Genomic DNA, 24,150 nt, shown 5'->3' with positions numbered 1-24,150 from the left:
CTATAATTTTCCCCATGGAACCACCCGGGAAAATGCTATGGTTTTCACTATAGTTAACAAAAAAGATTAAAGTTCTTTAAGCTTGGAATTATTTGCGGCATTCTAAACCAGGAATATCTGAAGATGCGTGTAAAAAAGAAGAAAGTTGTTAATGACACAGAGGCGCAACTAGGGGGGGGGGCGGCCGGGCGCGCGCCCTACCCTAGCACCTGAGAGGGGGGGGCCCGCCCCTGCAGAATGAAAAGAAAGAAAGAATGGTGAAAATCAGTATCACAGGAATAAGAAAACCAATAGTTATTGTAGAAATTTTATTATACTATAGTTAGTTTTAAAAAAACTAATTTTTATCTTTCTCAATTCTCAAGGCTAAAGACTATTGTAAACATTTAATGTAAAAAAAAGTTCTGAACTGTATTTTATTTGTGTTGAGTTTATTGAGTACAAACTGTCTCTTGGATACTAATATAATGCAGCTAGAAGAGAGATTTGCTCCAATAACATCAAAGGCCATGGGTTTGCTTTACTTGTTACCAGAGAAAATAGCTTCTCATACCCTGGCTGATCTCAAGAGCAAACTTTCAGAGAGTTTAGAGTTTTATCAGTCTTTACTTCCAAAACCTTTACTCTTCTGGACCGAACTTGTACTATACAAGAGCAACCTGGAGATGAGAGGGAGCAAAGCCATTCCATCAAATCTAGACAAAGCTTTGCAGGAAATAAATCCTTTAATATTCCCAAACTTATTCATCATGCTGAAAGTAGTAAAAACATTTCCTGTCTCTTGCTGTGAGGCCGAGAGGTCTTTTTCTACGCTCAGGAGGTTAAACACTTGTTTAAGATCAAGCATGGGAAATTCTAGACTATCTAATCTAGCAAGAATTCATATTCTTAGAGACAGAGCACAGTGTCTGCCAAGAGATAAAATTGCCAAGATTTTGTAAATGCATCCACGAGCCCCAGAATATTCCATTGTTGTAGGACAGATATTGTTGAATTGTTCTTTTTTAATCATAAGATATTTTTTTTAAAGTACATTTTAATTCTACTTAAAGGAATTGAAATTTTGCCAGAAACTCTGATATTTTAATCCCTTTAATTTTATCTTTTCAACCCAATGTCGTAGATATCAAACTTTGAATTCTTTTGGTAAAATATTCCAAGTTTGAAATATCTAATGTTTACACCACTCGGTGCAAAGATTTAGGGATTAGAAAATTTGAGTTTGTGGCAAAAACTCAGTTCCAAATCTAGAGAAAATTCTGAACCTGGCAAATTTCTAACTGATTATCATATTTGATAACTAACAAGATTTATCTTCTTTGACAGAAGTTCTATAAAATCGAAAATGAATGTTGGTTAGATCAATCATTAATTCAATAACTTCAAGAGAAAAGGTAACATTATCTGTCCTTTTTCAATGTAGATGATTGAATTTATTATTTACCTATGTACTTTTATGTTTTTTTTTCCAGAAACTATAAATGATTATTTCTTGCAATACTTAAAAGTACTCTTTTGCGATTCGCACACATATTAAATGAATTGACTCATATCATTCATTTTACATCTGTTGGAAGTATGAATTTTGTAAAAACACAAGAACAAAAAATCGATTTGAATTGAACACAGCCAAATCTGCATGCAACAACTTAAAATTTCCTTTTCGACTTCAAACCCTTAAAAAACACTTTTGTTTTTGAAAAATTTTTCGAAAACGGGGGGGGGGGAACCCCCCCCTTAACCCCCCCCCCCCCCGACCCTTACAAAATAATATATAGCCCTCCCCTAGCAAAAGTCCTATGTTGCGCCTCTGTTAAAGGACATTAAACTTGAAATATTTAATTCAGCTGAAACTTTTTACTTTGATTTACAAAACTTTGATACTTCATTTATGCCTATAACGTGACTTAAGATTCTTAAAAAATAGTTTTATATGGAAGGATTAGACACTTAAAAAAAATAATGTTGAAAGGACAAGGATTTCGAGGTGGCTCGGACGAGAAAATGAGGAGAATGTGGCTCGGACAAGAAATTGTTGTGGTTGGCCTTCCTCCCCTCGTTATAGAAGACTTCAATACCCCTGAATAAAGTGTTGTATGACCTCTTGCATAAATATCGAAATTTGCATAAAGTATTTTGTAATTTTAGTGTACACAATCCTAATATACAGTATATACACTATATTTAGTACACGTGTACGTTAAAATTACCGATCAGTCAATTTCAAATACATTGAAACTTGAAAGTGATTGGTGATTCCTTATCATTCATAAAGAAGGCCTATCAATCCGCGTAAGAAACCTGTGGATTATAGTTTGCGTGTGAATTTAATTGCATTTGTGGGTAAATTAATCGGGAACGCTTTTTGAAAGCAATTTACTTATATGAAATTTATGAAATACTTTAAATATGAAATATAAAATTGGAGATAAGGGACCGGTGTGGCGTTATTTCTGGGTAAACGTTAAATAATGGTAGTAGACTCTACGCAGCAAATTTTCCGCGGCATTCGTGCAAAATTCTGTGAATGTAAACAGTAAATTGAAAGTGTTTCTCATATTTGAGAATCAATCAAGTTTTGCTGAGCGACAGACAGTAAAAATCAATTGTTTTAACATTAGGGATCGATATTGCTTAGTTTACGTTAATTAATTGTTAAGATTCTGATACTTGCAACTAATGAGAGTTTAATATATAGTTAATTATACTTCTGTACTCACATTATATATCAGCATATAGTGTATAAATATAATTTCTAATTTTGAAATTACAGAAAAAATACCAGATTTCTGTTGTGCACATTGCCGTAAACTGCAAAAATATGCGCGGATACCGCGGAAAATTTGCTGCGTAGAATCTACTACCATTATTTAACGCTTACCCAGAAATAACGCCACACCTGGAACGGAATATTTAGTATATTCCTAGAGAACGATTTTTGGACCCCCCTTGGCCACCCCCCCCCCTCCTATCAATTTTGTACATGGATCTTACAGAAAGTGACTTAACTTGACCTAATCCGTGGCCGCAGCGCTCGGCCCCCTATAGCCTGTCCTAGCCGCAGCGCTCAGCCCAGAAAGTGTCTTAACTAACCTAACCTGTGGCCGCAGCACTCGACCCCCTAGCATGTCCAAGCCACAGCGCTCGGCCCAGAAAGTGTCTTAACCTTACCTAACCCTAAATAATACTAAAGAAATATTAATTTGGTCATTTACAAAATTGATAGGAGGGGGGGAAGGGGTCCAAAAATTGTTCACTAGGACAGATCCGAATATTTTTTATATTGTGTGTATTAGATATATTTTGATGTTTTCTAGTACTATTGTACAAAAACACTTAATCGAGCAAATCAATGGTACCAAGAATATGTCGGTAGAAAACGTCTTTGGAGTGATAGGTGATATTAGTTTCTTACTGAACTACTTTAGGACCTTTTAACTGCCGAATTCCGCCCCCCTCCATAAACTTTGTACTTTTATAAATACGAATTTTGGAGCCCCCCCCCCTTAAGTACTTTACAACTTATATACTATTTGTATTTATTTATTATTTCAGGGTTAGGTTAGGTTAAGACAATTTCTGGAGCGAGCGCTGCGGCTAGGAAAGGCTAGGGTGCAGAGCGCTGCAGCTAGGACAGGCTAGGGGGCCAAGCGCCGAAGCTAGGACAGGCTATATGTGTTTCATATGAGATCCTGTACAAAATTGATAGGTCGAGGGGGAGAGGGGGGTGATATCATAAAATCGTTCTCTAGCTGATATTACCATTTTGGGTTCATTCCGGTATACAATTTTTGGACCCCCCCCCCTATCAATTTTTCACATGACCACTTCTTTTTCAGCTAAACTATTATATTTTATATTTTTTACTATTTTAGGGTTAGGTTAGGGTAAGACAAATTTACCAATTAGTTTAAATCAAGCTCATTTTTCTATTATAAATCTCTTCAAGAGTGAATATGAATGGTGGAGTAATCAATGAGAGAGGAAATCAAGGAGTGGAAGAAATAAATAAACAATTGAGGAACTTTAATCCCAACAGCAACAACATTACTAACAACAACAACAACTATGGCAAGAATAACATCAATGATGGAAACAATCTTCAGCATAAGAAATATAGGGTATGGTTTTTTAACTCAAATATTTAATAGAAATTTCTTTACAAAAACAGTTTTTGGTATTCAACAATTTTCGTTGAATCTAAAAACGTATTTATTCAAGTCCATGTTAAACCCTGCTTCTTTGAAAGGAAAGTCATGAAAGATTAGAACCAACAAGAATGCAAACCCCCAGGGGATTCAATGTTAAACCCAAGGGGGTTAATGATCCATTTTTTTGTCATTTTGTAGTAAATCTTAAGAATTTGGGTGCTTTCATTTTAAAGTTAGAGAGAAAATTGGAGAGAGAAAATTGGATCCTTTATCATTATAAAGGATAACCCCCTTCTCCTTGTATTTCTTTATGTATATTTAGTAAGGATGTAGAAGAAAAACACCACACAATGTCCAGAATGTGTGGATTAGGCTTTTGGTTCTTTGTCAAAAAAGACTACATTTAATAGTATGCATAACATCTTTACAATCTGACAGATAATTAAAAATTAAATGTGATTTGGTTTCTGGACTAACTGCAACTAATCGTAAAACCTTCCAAGTGAAATCAAGATATTTTCATAAAATTTCACTTATTTCTTTTTATATTTCTTTTATTTATATTTTTTGATGTTTTTATGCTTTGAATTATATCTGCATCAAATCCAGTTTGCCTAGATGCAAATCTAAATGGATTCTGTATTTTTTAGAAAATGCAACAAATCAAAAGGAAATATTTAAAGATGTCTATAGATTTTATAATTTAGGAATTCTATAAACACAGACACTAACATTCAATTTTCAGAAAACAATTCTATCAAGTTTGGTTCTAAAGTTAGGCAATGTTGGAAGTAAGGGACCTGGATCCTCAATGAAGTTCCACAGATTCTGATTCAGATCTGCACATGTGAACGCAGATTGTTATTAAAATCTGCAGAAAAAAAACAATTCTTTGTAGACTGTACATTCTATTGAACTGTTGCAGGTAGGAGGCCCAACTTCTAGATCCAGGGCAGGTCGAAAAAGAGGAACACGACATAAAAAGTAAGTATCAACTTGTAGTGGGGAGAAGACTCACAAACCATCAACTAGACCTTTTCTAAGGATACACAGAATTGGATACAATATTTACTTTCATGTCCTACAAACGTAATATCAAGTGATACTCCATTGACAGAGGGGCATGTTCAATTTACAACGGTAACCTTAAAAGCTCTGTCTAATTGAGAAGAATCCATATTTTTTGTCTTTAAAACTGTCTATTTTCATTAGTGNGTCCGAAATCCTCCAGAGCAAATAAGAAGTAATTTGTATTTGTACCTGGAAATTAAAGATTGAGCTAGTTAAAGATTGAGCTAATTAAAGATTCAACCAACTTAAGTTCATATTCCATTAGAGATTTAACAAAGTAAAGATTCAGTTTAGAAAAGATTCAACTGAATTAAAGATTTTGGTAAACTACAGATTATGACTGATAAAGATTCCTGTAGCTTAACTTCAGATTCAGGTAGCTGAAGAAATTCAAGAAGTTTTTAACCATATAAAGTGCATTCTGCAAGATCTTGAGACATTTTATAGAGCAATTATAAATTCACTAGTCTAGAAAAAGTATTAACCATTGGGTTTAGGACTTAAAAAGGAAAATATAGGATAGAAATACTAACCTCAAAGGTGGCTCATAAATATAAATAAAATACATTTTGACTATAGCTGGCCAAACGTCTTTAATTTAAAATTTTTTTTCAATTCCACTTGCAAAAGCCAGGCACTTTGGCTAGTTTTTAATATAATTGCTTTTTTGAAAATTACATCTCACTATTTTCCCACTGTTTACCTAAGTATTATGCAATATACATGTAGCTCGGGATGGATTGTTTCTACTTTTATGAAAAGCGATTGTTTCCTTTTGAAAACGATGAAATAAACGAAATACCTTCATGACCATGAACGATGACCCTTCGCTAACAATTGTTAAGAACTGTTAACAATCATTAACAACTGTTAACAACCTTTAAATAGAAAATACATTTTTTGTTCTGCCGAAAAAAATTGAAATTAATTGTCTTAAAACTTGTTTTCATTATCGAATTTTTAAGGAAAAAACTATAATTTTTTGTTATAAATTAAAATCAATCTTTTTTAAAAAACAATCGTTTATTTTCCAAAAAAGCAAACAATCTTTTAAAAGTTTTAAAAAAAGATTTAACAACCCTACATGTAGATTGTAAAATTAATTCTTTACCTTTTTCTAAAGCCTGATATTTTTAATGAATGTTTTTAATTCATATAAATAGAGTTTAATGATGTTCTTCTCCCTGTAGAGAGCAGGATCATGATAAGCATGACAAGGATGGAGGGGAACCTGTCCCCAAGGTTGTTCCTACAAAGCATGCTGTAATGATGCTTAATGAAATGTTTCCTCCACCTAATGCTCCTCAGTATAAGGTATAAACTTGCATTGTTTTCCACATTAAAAGGTATAAATTATTTATTTAAGCTTTATCAGTGGCTTAACCCATAAATGATGTAAGCACATGATTTTTGTGAATGGGGGATGTAACTAGAAATATAGAAGAAACATTAATTAGCTGATTCCGCATTAAATTTTCAGATTATGAATCTGAGTCAAATTATTATTTCTTAGGTGACTTCTCAAACTGGCCCTGCTAACAATCCAACTTTTTCAATGGTTTGCAATGTTTTTAATCAATCTTTTTCAGGTATCTCCTTAATTTTGCTATGAATTAAATATGATCTAAAATAAATCTTAAATTGTGAAATGAACTTTACTTCATAAGTTGTCTTCTTCAATTAAAAATGATGATTTAAAATTTGCTCCTGAAGAAATTCTGTATGTATTTAGGTTTATTAATTTAAACTCCTTACAAAATTCATGTCAGAAAGAAATGTTTCTGAACTTTAATGTAGACCATTTCTGGCTCATTCAATGTCAATTCAATTTTAGGTTTACATTTTCTAGTTTATTTTTTTTGGTTTAATTTAAACGTAATTATTAACATAAATATAAACATAAAAAGTTGTAAACCATTTCAAGCAAATTTCATCTTGTATCTTCGTTATCTTAGTAAGATATATTTCAGATATATTTCAAAAACTTTTTTGCTACTCAGGGGAAGGAAAGTCTAAGAAGGATGCCAAACTAGCATGCTCACAGAGTGCATTAAATGCTTTGATTGGGTCAAACTTTGTGCCTTCAGGTTAATTATATTGTACATTTATAAATCAACATAAAATAATTGTTTTATTTGTTTATTAATATCTTCTCTGTTATGTAGATGAATTTGGATTGTCTCAGAAACCAAGAGAGATATCTGAAATAGATGATTGGGTTGAACTGGAGGGAAAGAATCCTATATCAATCCTTAATGAGCTTTATCCTGGGACAGGATATACACTTGTATCATCCAATGTAAGTAATCCTGACTGAATTCTACCTTGTCCTTATGATCCCGAGCTGACATTGCCATGAAATTGGAAATAGAAGTTTTACTTCAAAAAAAGTCAGATGTTCTTTCACCGAAAAATTCAAGACTTAGATTTCATACTGAATTTTGTTTAAAGTGTCTCTATGCCTTATTAACCCTTTTTGTGCCTTAATACACTTCAGTCATGGGACTCAATTTATTGGAATGATAAAACTTCAGGTTGTCTCAAAATAAACTGTTGTGTTAGCTAGAGCCTTAATTTTAGAGCAATCTGGACGATTTGGACTTTTTTGATATCTACTAAATATTTTTTTTTGTAAGAATTTTATTTGCTGATATCACAAATGTCCAAATTCGTCATTATTTTTCTAAAGTAAGGCTCAAACTACCACTACAGTATTTTTTTGAGACACCCTGTAGTAAATATTGTTCACGATTTATTTATTAACTAAGTTTTTATTGTTGTCCAGGGACCTAGCCATCTTCCTGACTATGTAGTTAAAGCAACCCTTGGCTCTGTGTCAGTTGAAGGTAGAGGGAAGAGCAAAAAAGATGCCAAACTTCATGCAAGCAAAGCACTTTTAGTCCATCTCCACCAGGTGCAGTGTTGATTATTTATGTAAAAATCTAGTTGCCATTTTTACGGGTACATAAAACATATCTTATCCTAAAATTCTCCCCTTAAAAAGGTCTTCAAAATCTTTAAATTACCCTGAAAATTTTAGTAAAGTTTTCACCTGTGTGAACGTTCTTTTAAGCCTAATTTTTTTTGATCAGGTTGAGTTTGATCCAGTTACAGGTGGCTTACTACCAGGAAGTGTGAAGACAGGAGCTGAAAAGTCTGAGCTTAGAGAAAGTCACTCTAAAGCTGATGAGGTAGGCACACCTTGTTGAAAATTCAAAGACTCCTGTTTTGATTTTGATGATTTAGATTGGTCGTCTTGTAAACTCCAAATTTAACTCAGTCTTTCATCAAACAACATATGCTAAGCGGAAAGTTTTAGCTGGAATTGTAATGGACAGGTAATAGAATCATACAATAAATATTAACATTAATTGAAGTCAAAATATTTTTGGTCTTAATTTATTCATATGCTATGCATGTAAAAGTAGTTTCTGCCCATGATCACCTTATAATGTAAGCATCATTGTGCAATATTGTATAAAATGAGGGTTGCCCAAGATGGGACTTCTTGCAGATCTCATCTCACATAATCACATAATCACAATGTTAAGATGCTGTGTTCAAACTAATTTATTAAATTAGTGGGTGATATTTGTTTCAGAAGATACTAGATGGGAAATGTTTTCCTATTTCCTGAACAAAAAAAAACTAGAAATCTTACTTGAATGAGGGGGGGGAGTCCGGAATTCCTCAACGAGTGATCACCACCACCCAAATGTGTTTTGCGGCAAGCGCGCTCCTCAATTGCTAATCTCCACCACCTCAATTGGTAATCAGCCAAAATAAGTGTAACAATAATACAAAAATCTAAACACTGTAAAGGTTTTTTGAAAATATCTTTTAAATGGAGATGGATATTACTTTGCATGGGATGAGATAATTTTTAGCACACAGGCAGCCCGACCTTTTAGTATCTTAACACCAATCATGAAATGCAGTCGTTAAATGAGCGAATTGGATCTAAGATTTGGCTAAAATGAACCGTGCCTTGATTCTCAGCTTTTGTTGACCAAACAAATCTGAAAACAATTTGAAAATTTATTTTAAGTCAATACAGATGCCATAAAACCCCGATACATGTCGAAAATTGTGTTAAAAGTGCATAAAATCAAAATCTCAGAAAACAAAGTTGTACGGTGATTACTAATTGAGGTGGTGGAGATTACCAATTGAGGAGGGCGCTTGCCGCAAAACACATTTGGGTGGCGGTGATTACTCGTTGAGGAGCTCTGGACTCCCAAACCCCCCCCCCCCCCCTCCTAGAACTGAATACCTGTCAAGTAATTAGACATGAAATTAATTCCTAGCTTTAAAAGAAGTTGTTTTCTTTTATATAATTGTATCTAATCACAAAGATTAAGGTTATTATAGATATTTATTTTTTCTATGAAATTGAACAATTTACTGGAACTTTATCAGAAAACAACTTTAGTGTTAAGTATTAGTACTCTACAAAGCTGAATCTTGAAAACCAGTGTGGCTTTTTTAAACAGGATAAGTGCTTGATCCTTCAATTTGCATGTTATATCTTCTTGCAAGAGAAATTAATTTAATCCAAGAGTTTTAAAGTAAGATTTAATAATTTAGGATTTCATTATTAAAATCATATTAAAAATTATATACTGCTTAGGGAAGGAGAAATGAGTGTTGTTTGTGTAAGCACTGGAACCAAGTGTATCAATGGAGATTATCTCTCGCGGTCTGGATCATGTCTTAATGATTCTCATGCAGAAATTATTGCCAGAAGGTAAAGATCTAAAAATATATACTCATATTATTGCTCTACAAATTACAAAATAGATAAAGCTTGCATTTTTAAATATTCTGAAGAATTAAAAAAAAAATTTGCCTCAACTGTTTTAAGTTTTTTCTTAAATTTTTTGAAATCTAAATTGGCATAATAAAGGGTTGATAATATCTGATCTACATAACTTTTTATTTATCTTTAATTCTTGATAATTTTAACATTCTTTAATAAGATAAAAAATTCTGTGAATTTCAGTGTTTTGTTATTGTGCATAGAAAAACAGTTGTAGAGACGTAGAGTAGTCAAATTTGGCATTTCTTCTGCAAGACTAGTTTTGTTTGTGACTATTTTCTTTTTTTCTTTTCTTTTCTTTTTTCACTCTATTATTTCTTTGATTTGCTAAAACTTTCTTTGGTTTAATTAGTTTTAAATGTTTCAGAAGTTTCTTGGTATTTCTGTACTCTGAGCTGATGAAGGCTGGTTCTCCTGGAGAGAATAGTATTTTCTATCCTGCAACAGGTCTTAAACTAAACGTATTTTTATTATTGAATAGAACATTTCTGGACTAGAGTCATCAGGGCTGGGAAATCATGTTCAAACTTTTCTTACTCTGTTAGTTAGCATTTAGCTAGCTTAAAGGAGCAGACAAGTTCATTAATCAGCTGTTATTTAAACAATAACAAAACTTTAAGCTTAGTTAATGTTTTTTTTCTGTTTATGTCAGCTATTACAATTTTTTAACAGCAACAATGGCAGAAATACATACATTAATTGTTTTCAGGGTTTGTATTTCCGAAAATGCAGACCTATTTATTTAGAAACATCATTACACTAGAAGAAAAATTATTTGTTAGAGTGTTTCATTCATTTTAAGCCATCTAAATTAATGAAATTTGCAGTTATTTTTAAAGTATTATCTTATTTGCAATAGGTTTGGTCCATCACCGTCACCAAACTTTAAATTTACTTGAACCCTGAAGGATCCTATAAATTCCTTATAAAGTAAATACTAGAGGTTTGGTCAAAACTGCAACACACATAAATTCTTTTTCTTTGAACTCTATCTGACCTTGAAAAACCAGAATGGTATCCTCTACACATCATTCCACAAATAACCATCAAATTTTCTCTAATGATGAATCAAGACTCTGCTATAATCTACTGATGTCTTTCACAAGAAAGTTTCACTCCATAAATTCAAATAGAGTGTTTCTACAAGAATGTTTAAGAACTGATATACAGCCCAAATTTTTATTTTGAATAATCTATTTTTTTTGGGGGGGGGGGGATTTTAACAAACATTTTCTTATTTTTTTATCGATTTTAATGGTTAATCATTAGAAATGAGGGTCAACCCAGACCGAAATATATTTTCAATAAATGTGGAACTAACATCTACTTTTTTACTCTACAGAGGTTTGGACCATCACCGAATTTTTAATGTTATTTTTTAATGTATGGTTCATTTGATTTGCTAATATTTTGAAAATTAACAGATTTTTTAGTTAATCAACTGAATTTTCCATTTAATTTTAAGAACTGCTAGGTTTTAACAGTACCTTCACTGTTTCAAAAGTTATTTTTTTTAAATTAAAGATGTTGGGTTAGAATTGAAGCCTGGAATTCGGTTCCATTTATTCATCTCAACTGCTCCTTGTGGAGACTCCAGGGATCAATCTTATAAAAAAACTCATCTCATGGCCAATATTTCAAAGAAAATGGAATCAAAATGTGAATTTGATATTTTTGCCTTTTTTTGTGTAAGATAGAACTAGAAATTAAGGGGAAGAAGAAGTATTTAGAAGTAAGATAATAATTATATTTTATGATGTAATTAAAAACTAAATGGGGTTTGACACTACCTACTAGTACTTGAGTCTATAAAAAGTTAAGTTTAAGATTAGATAATTTTAACCAGGATCTTCTCCCTTCATGAAGAAGCTTCTGAGGATATAAATCTATTGACCGGTCCTACAGGAAATTTATCCAAATTAGTTTTTAACATATCTGTATAATGTCAAACAAAAGTCTTTTTCACTAACCCCCCCCCCCCCACCCATGAAAAAGAGTTATTCTTGTCAACTGTCATGTAAAATTAAAAAGAATTGAGTCTTTGTTTCAAATTAAAAAGTTTCTAATCCCTCTTTCTTGGTACCTGATGCTGTATACCATTAATATTTCAACCTTAGATATTATATTTAACAGAATTCATAATTTGAAATATCTAAGGTCTAGGAAATGGAAAGAAATAGGGATAAAAAATCAGTATTTGTTATAAAAAATCAAAGTTCTCAAAATCAAACTTACGTAAATATTAGGAAAGGGTGAATCTTAACTTTTGACCAAAGAATGACTTGAATTACCACAATGCAAATGTTTGTCAACAACAACAACAGTATTTACTTATTTATGTAAAAATGTCTTGAAATGGTTGAATTAACTAGGAGATTGTGGAGATGGATCGAGAGGAAAACTAAGATGCAAGGTATTTTGTAATTTTACAATGATGAGTTTTACCACCAAGTGTTATTTAAGAGAAAGATAAAGACTGCGACCAAATCTACATTGTGCACAAAAATTGCCTTGAAATACATTAAATGTTATGACTGCATATCAAGTGTTACAAGAGAATAAACCATTTAAAGGTAGTTGCTTGAGACACAGTTGGCCAGGATGTATCACAAATGCACTGGCTTTAAATATTGTGCATTAGCCAGGATGGATTCCAGGCCCCATGTAAATTGTTGATGCACTACACCCTGAGGGCTGTCTGAGGTTCAATGTCATTGTCGGGTTTCCTTTCAGATCTTATTATAAAAACTAGACAGGGACAAATTTATTCCTATCGTTGTTAGTTTAGATCACTTTGAATTAGATTGGCTGCAAAGTTATTGCGTTAACTGAAGAATTTTTAAAGAATTGTATACTGATTTGTACTGATTTGACGAGTGCACAAATGAAATAAACTCTAAAAAGATAAAATAAAATTAACAGGAAAGATTAAATGTTCATTTGATTAGTTTTAATGTTTCATCAAACTGACACTGGAAAGGTGAAAATTATGACATATAGAATCTTATTATTATTTGATAGGTAATTATTTATTATATTTTTGATAATCAATGTTTTCTAATTTATCAAGATTGAGAGTGGTATGGGGACAATTTCTCTGCCAGATAATTCAACCATGGTTCAAACTTGGGATGGAGTCTCTCTAGGCAAGCTTACTTCAATTCAACTTAAAAATTTGTTCACTCTTCAAATAATAATTATTTATTTCAAGTCAAGTGTAAATTCCTTTTTTTATTTGCAGGAATCCTATTGTTTTTAAATTATGATTATGTTTAGGAGCTAGAATATATGGAAGCTTAAGCTTCCATATATTCTAGCTCCTTATACAATTATCTTAGGCTTACTCGCGAATCAAGACTAGACATCAGGAATTAATGCAGTCGTTATTTATGGTTCCCTGAAACTTTAAATTATGGAAATACTACAGGGTGTCCCAAAAAAACGATCTTTAAGACATTGTAGCACTCACTATGGTTCAATTTTAAAAAATTTGTACATTTTTGAAATCTTTGGAACATTTCCGAGCCATTGAAACCAGTAAGAGGTTCATAGCACTAAAATAAAGGAAGTATTGACTGTTTGAAGTTTGCTATTTTGGCTTGGTTGAAAATCCAGGTACAAAACTGTATCCTTCTTGGTAAATCTTCAGGTTTAAGTTCCTCCCTTCTGATTGGCCAATATGGGGGATATTTCATATTGCTTGCTATCCTTGACCTAGCTGGACTTTTGTCTAACATCAAAGAGTTTCTTCTTGCAGACCTCATAATAAAAGTATTTCTAGCTCCAATGTGTTTGGCAGCATCTCTGTTCATTACTGCAGCTACCCTGACAACATTTCTAGGAGTTCTGACATGTCGGGATCTTCCACTGGATGTATTTCCAGGACTCGCCTTACTATTCACATTGAGTACTGTCCCCTACTCTATTACCTTTTTATAAATTCTTCTTTCATGACTTAAAGGAGGCTGTCTTGCATTTGGAAATTTGCGCCCAAAGTCCATAATAAGACCAGGCATTACCTTTAGTTCTGTGACCCTTTCTTTTGTGGTACTCAACAGCAAGGAATTATTACTTTCCTGTGTTGTAAACTGAGGTCTTGCCATTACTTAACAATAACTGCATTTTTAAGATTGTTTAAAAGATTTGCATATTTTTCAGACCCTAATAAGATTCCATAATATGTTTAAAATTCTAAAAAAATGATATATGAACTCAACCAAGCCAAAATGACAAACTTTAAACGGTCAATACTTTCTTAATTTTAGTGCTAGATACCTCTCATTGATATCAATCGATCGGAAATGTTCCAAAGATTTCAGAAATGTACTTTTATAAATATTTAACCATAGTGAGTGCTACAATGTCTTAAAGATCGTTTTTTTGGGACACCCTGTATATTGAAAGCAGAATGCTTAGTTCAAACTTCAGAATTTATTTGAAGATTTGAAGGTCGTCATTTGGATCCCATCCTTTTTGGGTGATCGCTGTAGAGCTTAATTTTGAATTTAATGAATAAATCGATATTTTAATTCAGGAGAAAAGCTTCTCACCATGTCATGCAGTGATAAAATTCTCAGGTCACTCAAAATTAAGTATTTCTTCTTTAATGTTGATAAAGACCTCTTTTTAAGGGTCATCATTAAAACAAGACTTTAGAACCTTTTAATATGAAAAACGGGATCAGTCACTAAACACAGAAGATTCGGTTTTAGTCAAAAATTTATATTTTACCCAACAAATCCTTAAGGGCTAATAGTTGTTAAGAAGCAGTAGCAAAGATTATATTGTTTCTCTAAGAAGTATATTTTTTTGCAAAAATAGTATATTTCCGCGGAAAAGGTTTTGACAACTGATTAAACCATGTTTACTTTAAGTTGAATAAGCCCTTGAAGTTTCAAAGTAAATAAAGATGACAGTTCATCATTTTATGCCTTTAGAGTTAAAAATATTTGCTTTTAGAATATTTCTTATTTTAATAAAAACAAATTTGTCAGGTAAAGTTATTATTTTAAGTATTTTTATGTTTTTAAAATTTTAGCCAGATGGAATATATTATACTAGCCTTAGAGGGCCCTTCGCGACCATTTTCTAAATTAGTTGTGAACATGTTCTCTTTGTGTACATCGTAAAACAAAACAAAAATAATTCGCGGATTTTCACAAAAAATTTCGCGGATTTTCAAAATTTTTAAAAATTTAATGACGATCGAATTTTGATGGAGACAAATATTTGAAATTTCAATCATTCATAAACCTTCCCTGGAGTCCCTAGATGTCCCACNCCCCCCCCGATGGATATATTTAACATTTCCATCTACCCCCGGATTGATATTTTAAACATGTCCATCGACCCACAGATTGATATATTAAACATGTTCATCTACCCCAAGATTGATTTATAAAAAATGTTCATCTACCCCCAGATAAATATATTTAACATGTTCATCTACCCCCAAGATTGATTTATAAAACATGTTTATCTACCCCCAGATAAATATATTTAACATGTCCATCTAACCCCAGATAAATATTTTTAACATGTTCATCTACCCCAAAATTAATATATCAAACATGTTCATCCAACTCCAGATTGATTTATAAAACATGTCCATCTATCCCAGATGGATTTATTGAACATGTCCATCTAACCCCAGATAAATATATTAAACATGTCCATCTACCCCAAGATTGATTTATAAAACATGTTCATCTACCCCCAGATAAATATATTTAACATGTTTATCTAACCCCAGATAAATATATTAAACATGTCCATCTAACCCCAGATTTATATATTAACCCTATCTCTGCTGGGGTACTTGAAAACCAGGATATGCTGGGGGGGGGGTCAATTTGACCCCCCCCTCTAAATCCCATGTTTGGTGTCCAAATATGACAAATGATACATCATTNAGATTGATATATTAAACATGTTTATCTACCTCCAGATTGATATATTAAACATGTTTATCTATCCCCAGATTTAAACATATTTAAATATTTATTTTCCCTTTAAAAAACAAATTCATCCTACTAATATTGATAAAACAGATTATTTATAATCCAAACAAGCCCAGTTAAAGCAATTAAGATTTTTTTAAATTCTTTAAAAATCTACCTCTTATTGTTCTTCTTCCCCCAGATGGAATATATTGGGGTGCCAGGGATCTCTGCTTTCACACTTTATCCCACCTATTTACTTCTCTTCTATAACTATTGGTTCAAGGTAGGATTTAACATGGTTTCATAGAATAAACTTTTCCCCTAATTTTTTATAATTTCAATTGGGGCTCAAGGATTGTAAGGCAAGGAAAGTTATTTCAGAAGTGTACACATCTTTTGTACTGCAGTGTATTGTCTCTGGGCGGTAATGTAAACACAAGACGGATGTTGAAGCCTGCAATGGAATTCATCTTTCACATAAAAAATCGATGAAATATTCTGGTCATAGGAAACTACTATGTGAACTATCAAAATTTTCAAAATTTAATGCTTTTAGATACTAAACGAACACTGATGCATCTATTCTTGTTTACAAATTCCGCCCAAAGAGAACTGGTTTCAACCGCAATAAACTTTCCTTGCCTTACATTCTTGTTAGGGCTCAGAGCTATGAACTCTTGTATTGTGAATATCCAGATTAATCCTTGATCTCGATCTTAAGTGAATCTGAAAATTAAGTTAATCTTTATTCAATATCCAGAGTGTAATTGTGCTGGAAATGAAGAACCTAAGCATTGATTCTCAAATGAAAAGTGCCCACATGGATCAGGATTACAGTACAGTACAGTACAATACAGTACAGTACAGTACAGTACAGTACAGTACAGTACAGTACAGTACAGTACAGTACAGTACAGTACAGAACATTACAGCAGTACAGAACAGTACAGTACAGTACAGTACAGTGCAGTGCAGTGCAGTGCAGTAGAGTGCAGTGCAGTGCAGTACAGTACAGTACAGTACAGTGCAGTACAGTACAACAGTACAGTACAGTACAAAAGTACAGTACAGTACAGTACAGTACAGTACAGTACAGTACAGTGAAGTGCCCACTATGGATCAGGATTTTGAGTATCAAACACAAAAGTTCTGAGCTCACCTGGTAAATATGGATCTAGCCCTTTTTGTAATAAATACATATAAATAATAATTATTTAACATTTTTATTTTTATTTTCAATTTTAATTTATCACTAATTGTTTTAATTGTTCAAATATTTCACACATGAACAATACAGTAAGCACTAGAAAACTGTGGACTTTTGAAATTATTGAATAACTTATTTAGTGAAATGGGTCAGTTGACTCTGTAAAATTGCTGTCTCTCATCATGTTCATTGGACTATTTAATGTAATAAATTAAGCCTTAAAATTGTCTTTCAATTCCAAAGTTTTCAAGTTCTCATTATCAGTTGAAAATCAAGGATAAAATTTTTAAAAAACTGAAATTTCCCATTTCTATCTTTAGATTTCATCCTGGACACATGGCTCGGGCATTTTATGATCGGTTTGATGGTAATGACATTCTTCCTTCAGGATACAGGATTAATAAACCTCAAATACTAGGTGCTAAAAACTACCTTTTCTAATACTACTAAATATGTACTCATTTATATTAAAAATTTGAAAACCTTTTGAAAATTAACAAACTTGCTAACATGTGATAAGGAGTGGAATAATTTTGACGGTTTGACAGAAATATTAAGATAAAAAAAATCTATCTTGTTAAATGCTTTTTTTTAATATTGCACTTTACTTTGCTGGTGAGTGAATATCTAATATCAGAATTCATTAAGGAATATTTCATTTTCAACCTTGTGCCATAATCTAATATTTTGTTTATTTCATTCATAATTTTCGAAAACACCGGTTTTAATTTAAGGTGTACAGTGTACTCCATTATCTGAATCTAATAATATTTTGCCATCTCTTAAGATCTCTATTTTTAATTGATCTTTAGTAATCCAAAAAGTAGGCTTTAATGTTTTCAAGTGTAAAAGAACTGAGTTCTTGCCACAAACTCTGATTTTCCAATTCCTATATCTTTGCAACCCCATGTCGTAGACCTTCTACTTTTCAGCCATGAATTCTATTTTTATCAAAAAGTTTAAGGTTGAAACATGTAAACCACACCATTAGGTTGGAAAGATATAGGCATTCTAAAATTTGTGTGAATTGCAAAAACTTAGTTCTTCATTCAAAATATTTCTTAATCTCTAATAAATCTTAATTAATGTTGAGCCACAACTAGCCCTGAGTCCAGACAAGTATGGAAGGCTAGTGATGTGAGTGTAAATTGGATTACTGGTTTAGGTCCTGAAATGCTGAATGGATCTACAGGTATTGTTTTTAAAATTTGATGTTCACACATATACACTATACAGACCAGGACCCTGGATCTGCTTTGTTAAAGATTAACCCTGATCCTGATATAGTTGCGGATCGGGTTCAAATCTGTTTTCTAACATACAGGAGGGCACGGTTAAAACAGCCTCTGGCTTCCCACGCTCTCCTGGGCACTTCTGTTGAAATCTGTTTTTGTTTTTCATATTAAGTTGTGCCAAATAAATGGGGGGGGGGGGCACAAGTCGTATTACTCTTCGGAAAATTTAAACAGTGCATTGGTTATACATAACTTAGCATTGTCGTAAGACGCTGATTTTTTGCATGTGAACTCACTAATTTGTATTATAACTGCAAAATGCAATTTCAAAAAGATTGGAGAAAATTTGTGCGCGTGCGCTTTTTGTTATAAAAACGATTTTTTGCGCTTTCACGTGCTTTACACTGTTAAATGAACTTGAAATTGCATCAGGATATTAAATTAAGAAATTCCTGAAAGTTTTGCGCCCTAGAGCCTCAAGTCCCCACGCGCGCGCAATTAAGAAAAAATATTAATAAATATATTTTAATTCAAGTTGGGCCTAATTCAAAACAAAAGTAGCATTCGATATCTCAAACTACAGGTAAATTGGGACATGGAATTCATTTCCGAGGTCAAAATTGACTTTGGAGTATTTCGGAAAGAGGCCCAGGTGCCTTACAGACAGAAACCATTACACTAACTGCTCTCAATAATTTGTAAGCCCGGATTGGATAACTCCAGGTACCTATAGCTGACAACCACAGACTCTCTGCTTTTCCACCTTTCCTCTCTTCATCATCATTGACTTGGATCAATCCATTTAAAACTTCTTTTTGTTGAGAAAAATTCATGCACCCTTGCACTGCAAGAGTTGTTGACAGCTGCCCCTCAGTCCTCCACATCTGTCAGGTCTTTATACCGGCTTAACCAGATCATGGCTTTAGATGATTTTGAAACCACAGCTTTGTGTGGAGTTCGGGAATCAAACCTGTGAACACCAATCTGGATACCAATCTAGTCACTGGCTGCGGACATGTGTGCTCAGCTTCAGTGATTTAACAAGACCTGTTGTTGCACACTAGCCACCCCACCCCACAAAATCTCAATGTTAATATTATTGATGGAAAAGTGCAAAATGCATTAATTTTAATTGCTATAATGTCCCTTATTGTAGGGCAAACAGTGAATGGTCAACCATCCCGTTTATGCAAGCTTTCTTTGTCCAAGCGCTTCCGACAGCTTTTAGAGGAAGAAGATGTCACAACCAGAACATTTATGAATAAGGTAAGAAGGAATTTTTCTCACAGAAATTTTAAATAAACCAAAATACTATGAATTGATTGATGACTTAAAAAGTCGTTTTTGACCTTAGAAATAGTGTCAAAGGTCAAAGACAACTTTGGAATAGCACCAACAAGTGAAAAACAATCACAAAAATGATATGTAGCGGGGGTAAAAAGCTTGCCTTTAAATGTCCAATTTAAATTATTTTATCAGAGAATTGACTTTAGCTTTAAAGAAAAAGCACTCACCACATTAATTAAGTTGAAAGGTATCAGATGGCTGACCATAATTTTTTTTTTGGGGGGGGGGGGCTGGCCTCCTAAAAACCTTCCAGATGCACACTTAAGAATACAAAAAGTAACATCCAGCAAGTTCTTTCATAATTTTGTATTTTTCATTTTGCAGGATATCATGAATAAATTAGCATACTCCAAGCTGAAGGCAATGTCTCTTGACTACCAGGTACTCTCTCAAGTATTATTTAAAGCAGTGATTAGAATATTATAGAGGACGTGAGTCAGACTCTAATAGAAACGCATAAATAACTTCCAGTATATATATTTCTTATAACTTATTACTAGAGGGTTCAGAACTTGAGTCAATATCGATATCAAACGTGTTGATGTTTATCAGTACTATGCCCTGTATCTGTTCTATCTCATTCTGTTGAATCTTGTGGAACTNCCGGGAGCTTGACGGAGACTTTGGCGACGAACTCGGTTGGAGTTTCTTTCTTGTCGGTCATGATGCTCGGATGTATCACTTAATGTTCAAAGTTCAAGAAAATCACGAAACTGGATAGCGTTTAACTGTATGTTCAAAGTCGGGGGTCACCAATATAGAGGACGTGAGTCAGACTCTAATAAAAACGCATAAATAACTTCCAGTATATATATTTCTTATAACTTATTACTAGAGGGTTCAGAACTAGAGTCAATATCGATATCACACGTGTAGATGTTTATCAGTACTATGTCCCGTATCTGTTCTATCTCATTCTGTTGAATCTTGTGGAACTTGTTTAACGCGGCCAGGCATTGTCTTTCACAATATAATTAATATTGATCCGGATCTGAATCCTGAATCTACCTCATGGATCCAGGTCATGAAAATTTCTTCAAGAGAAAAAATAAGAAAATGAAATTTTTTTCTCGTCTATTTTTTGGTTATTCTTTTGTTGTTTAGTTTAAAGAATCTTTTCAGAGATTAAGAGGATTTAATAATCGCTCATTAGTTTGTGTTTTGAAAGCAAAAAGTTAATTTTATGGTAGGTTTTGAAAGATATTTTATCCCTTGGATGTGGATTCTTGGGATTTGTATCCAGGAAGCCAAAATGTTGCATATCCAACAGAGATCCGGATCCTAAGCACTGACTTTAAAAAGTCAGTTGCAGTTTTAGGGATGAGTTAGAGTATCTCTATACTCTCTAGTCTTGGAAACCAATTTTATTTTGATTTTTCTCTACAGAAACCTCGCAAATGATTGATAGCATATGAGTTTTGGAGAAATGCATTCCACCTTTCATTTTGCATAACATTAATCATTCCCTTTAGATGATCAAAAAATCTTGAATTTCTTAGTTATTCTGAACTTCCTTTTATAAGGGCACACTCTTCACATGCAATATTTTCGAATTTTCGCATTTTTTTTCTGCAAAAAAGATAAATGCGAAAAAATTGAAAGTTTAGAATTTTCGAAATTTTCGAATTCACAGACCGTTGATATTTTAAACTTATGATTCTGTTGATTCTGTTTGAAATATCAAAGATTACATTGTCATGTTTTAAAGAGAAATACGAGCTTGTTGCAAATAATCAGGTTCTTTAGATAAGGTTTTGGTTTTTCACACTGAATTTTGTGGTTACAAGTATATAGTGATGGCCAAAAACTTTTACAAGTTCCACAAAAATCGGAGTAGTTGGTTTTATTCTAAACATTTGCTATTTTTACACTATGATAGGGTTACTCTAAGATCTGAGATAAAGGGAAGAAGAGAACCGAAAACGATAGTTTTTTGATTAGTTCTTCTTTTTTATTTGCTTGTAGGATAAAATATTTTACAGAATACAGTTTTATAATGTTAGAATTTCTCAACTTAACAATTTGTGTGATGTCTTTTTACAATTACAAAAACAAAAAGTACTAGTTAGACGAGCCAAGTTATTGTCCAATACATAGTTCCAAGATGAAGATCAGAAGTTGTGAATAGCAACCTTAAATATTCTCCATCTCTGATATTTAAGGCTGTTAAGAGTTATATGGTGGCTAAGCTGAAATCTGCTGGAGCAGGTTAATTATCAATAAACTTTCTTAACTTTAATTATGGTCAGTCTGTCTGATAATAATAATTTAATAATTTAACAAGGAAAAATAAAACGAATATACAACAATCCTTATGTTATTTAAACTGCAGTATTCATGGACCCATTTTCTATTTTCATTGCTTCCTAAATGAGTACTTAATGTGTTGTAAAATTTCTTAATTGCTGCTTATTTCTTTGTATTGTAATATTTGTATAATGTCACTTAATCATTCATTTTTATTTTTTTTTCTGTTTTTATTTTAATTTACGTTTCAATTTAAGTTGGAATAGCAAGTATGCTTTGAATACTAAAAAAGTTGTTGATAACAAATTTTCTTTTAAGGGAATTGGGTGAAGAAGCCAGTAGAGCAGGATCTTTTTTTCATATAGGAACATTTATTGTTTAAAAAAAAAATCATAAAGCAAATAGTTTTATTGCTTTTATGCTAGAACATTGTTTTATGATTTTTCATCACGGGATTGGGAAAAGTAAATGACTATTTTAAGGCACAAATGAAGGAAGTTTATGGCAATAAGGTCATGGGGGGACAAGTGCAGTGGATGTCAAATATTTTTTCTCATAATCTTTGAAAATAGAGAAACCCATTTTTTTATCGAGTTTTTTATTAAAAAAATCTCTGCTGCTCTTGTTTTAATGGTTCAATAATGTTTCTAAAATGGTTAGGAAGGTCCCAGAATATCAACATTTAAAAATATACCAAGGCTTCACTTAACTCAGGAATTGATCATAAAAGTTTTCGATAAAGTTAAGATGTTTTCTAGAAAGTGGGGCCCATAAAACAGTGGAATAGGAAGACTGAAGAATTTGAATTATTAATGAACATGAAACACAGCAATAGTGTTTACTGTGTAGTGTTCCCTGATCCATTTCACTTTTTAATTGATTTTTATTCAAATACTTAAAAGACTATTTGCTTAATAACAAAATCAAATGCACATAAAATTGCTGAATTCTCGCCTTCCTATTCTAAAGTTTTGTGGGATCTTACTAAAGAAAAATTCTAAGTGAGAGTAAATTTTTAAGAAAAACTAGAAAAAAATGTTGTTTGCTGGAATTTCTTTCAAAGTCATGAACTTAATTTTTAATATTTTTTTTAAAATTATGATTGATTATAACTAGATGTGTTGCTCTGTTGCTATTTTGAAACCTACCCATGTAATACCTCAAACTGTTTTATACCCACTATCGCCGTGTATCTATATAAACAATTCGTATATGTGTCAATATTCTTTTATATGTAATTCAATCGTTCCATTTTTGGATTTTATATCAATACTCGTATATCCTCGTATTTCTTATTTTTGCCATGAGATGTTTATTGTTGAGATATTGAATATTTCACACACATCCACTATGCATCTTGTGAAGTTGTGCTGCTGGAAAAAAATGTATTTCAATTTGGTTTTCTTTGTTTTGCATTTCCTAGCACAATAATTAATTTATAATAATTTTGAAAGCAAACCAATTCTATACACTGTTCTTTCTACGATCTACATAATGTGCTGCATCTTGTGCCAAGTTAGAAGGATCTGATTGGAAGATTGGAATTTGTGAAGTAACATTTTTCTCAGAGTTTTTTATCCGTTGAAATATCTCCCTTTTATATGATATTTCTGTATTTACTTTATTTATTTTCAGATAAGATGACTTGGTAAGTGGTGAATATTTTAAGTAAACTATTAACCACATAACTGAAGGTCTTGAAGTCCTCAAAGGTAAACAACGAACGTAATGGAAAATAAGCCCGGGGGAGAGGANGTAACTTTGGGATCCGCATATTTTTGCCAGGAAGCCAAAATTGATCCAATGGATTGATGCTATCTCATTTGAACTACTCCCGTTTGAACTATTGTTCATTTGAACATTGTTCGAATTTGAACTGCTGCATGTGTGGTACCATGAGTAGTTAAAATGAACAATAGTTCAGACGAGTAAGTATATTGCTCATTTGAACTATTTTTCAGTTCATTTGAACCAGGCCCGTAGCCAGGATTTGACCAGGGGGGGTGCAACCTGATGCGCTGCAGGCGAAACATTTTTTTGGGGGTTTTTTATGGTTTTTTTAAACAATGTTTGGTTTGGTTTTACAGTGGTATATGGTTGTTTTTATTACATTGTCAATGCACACTATAAA

The 24,150-nt window shown here is 32.5% G+C and overlaps 2 protein-coding genes across 6 annotated transcripts in view; both read left to right on the top strand.

Annotated features, from left to right (window-relative positions):
- The first annotated feature begins 3,867 nt into the window (after nt 1–3,867).
- On the top strand, nt 3,868–23,655 carry LOC111702412 (double-stranded RNA-specific editase B2). 4 transcript variants are annotated; one of them, XM_023474096.1, is made up of 25 exons: nt 3,870–4,121; nt 5,077–5,135; nt 6,413–6,536; nt 6,736–6,811; nt 7,223–7,309; nt 7,388–7,521; nt 8,008–8,136; nt 8,315–8,413; nt 8,469–8,560; nt 9,853–9,969; nt 10,409–10,488; nt 11,560–11,638; nt 11,888–11,946; nt 12,414–12,454; nt 13,112–13,187; nt 14,576–14,618; nt 16,183–16,266; nt 17,511–17,608; nt 18,284–18,382; nt 19,582–19,691; nt 20,097–20,153; nt 21,935–21,980; nt 22,338–22,381; nt 22,677–22,733; nt 23,136–23,655. In XM_023474096.1, exons 1-24 carry the CDS (start codon nt 3,957–3,959, stop codon nt 22,677–22,679), a joined length of 2,001 nt encoding a protein of 666 aa, XP_023329864.1. In that variant the 5' UTR covers nt 3,870–3,956; the 3' UTR covers nt 22,680–22,733; nt 23,136–23,655. The 4 variants fall into 4 exon arrangements, with proteins under 4 accessions (XP_023329878.1, XP_023329864.1, XP_023329857.1 ...); XM_023474089.1 differs by having other exon boundaries at nt 3,871–4,121; nt 22,338–22,384; nt 22,680–22,733; XM_023474104.1 differs by having other exon boundaries at nt 3,873–4,121; nt 11,566–11,638; nt 22,338–22,384; nt 22,680–22,733.
- Nucleotides 23,653–24,150, top strand: part of LOC111702458 (actin-related protein 2/3 complex subunit 5) — an 11,797-nt gene continuing 11,299 nt past the window's right edge. For both annotated transcript variants that reach the window (XM_023474163.1, XM_023474154.1), the window contains exon 1: nt 23,653–23,731. The gene's annotated coding sequence lies outside the window, so the exon portion shown is untranslated. The remainder of the gene's footprint in view (nt 23,732–24,150) is intronic.

This window comes from Eurytemora carolleeae, unplaced genomic scaffold (genome assembly GCF_000591075.1).
Source record: "Eurytemora carolleeae unplaced genomic scaffold, Eaff_2.0 scaffold138, whole genome shotgun sequence".
Lineage (NCBI taxonomy): Eukaryota > Metazoa > Arthropoda > Copepoda > Calanoida > Temoridae > Eurytemora > Eurytemora carolleeae.
The sequence above is the reverse complement of the archived record's forward strand: the minus strand, read 5'-3'. Positions and strand labels throughout refer to the sequence as shown.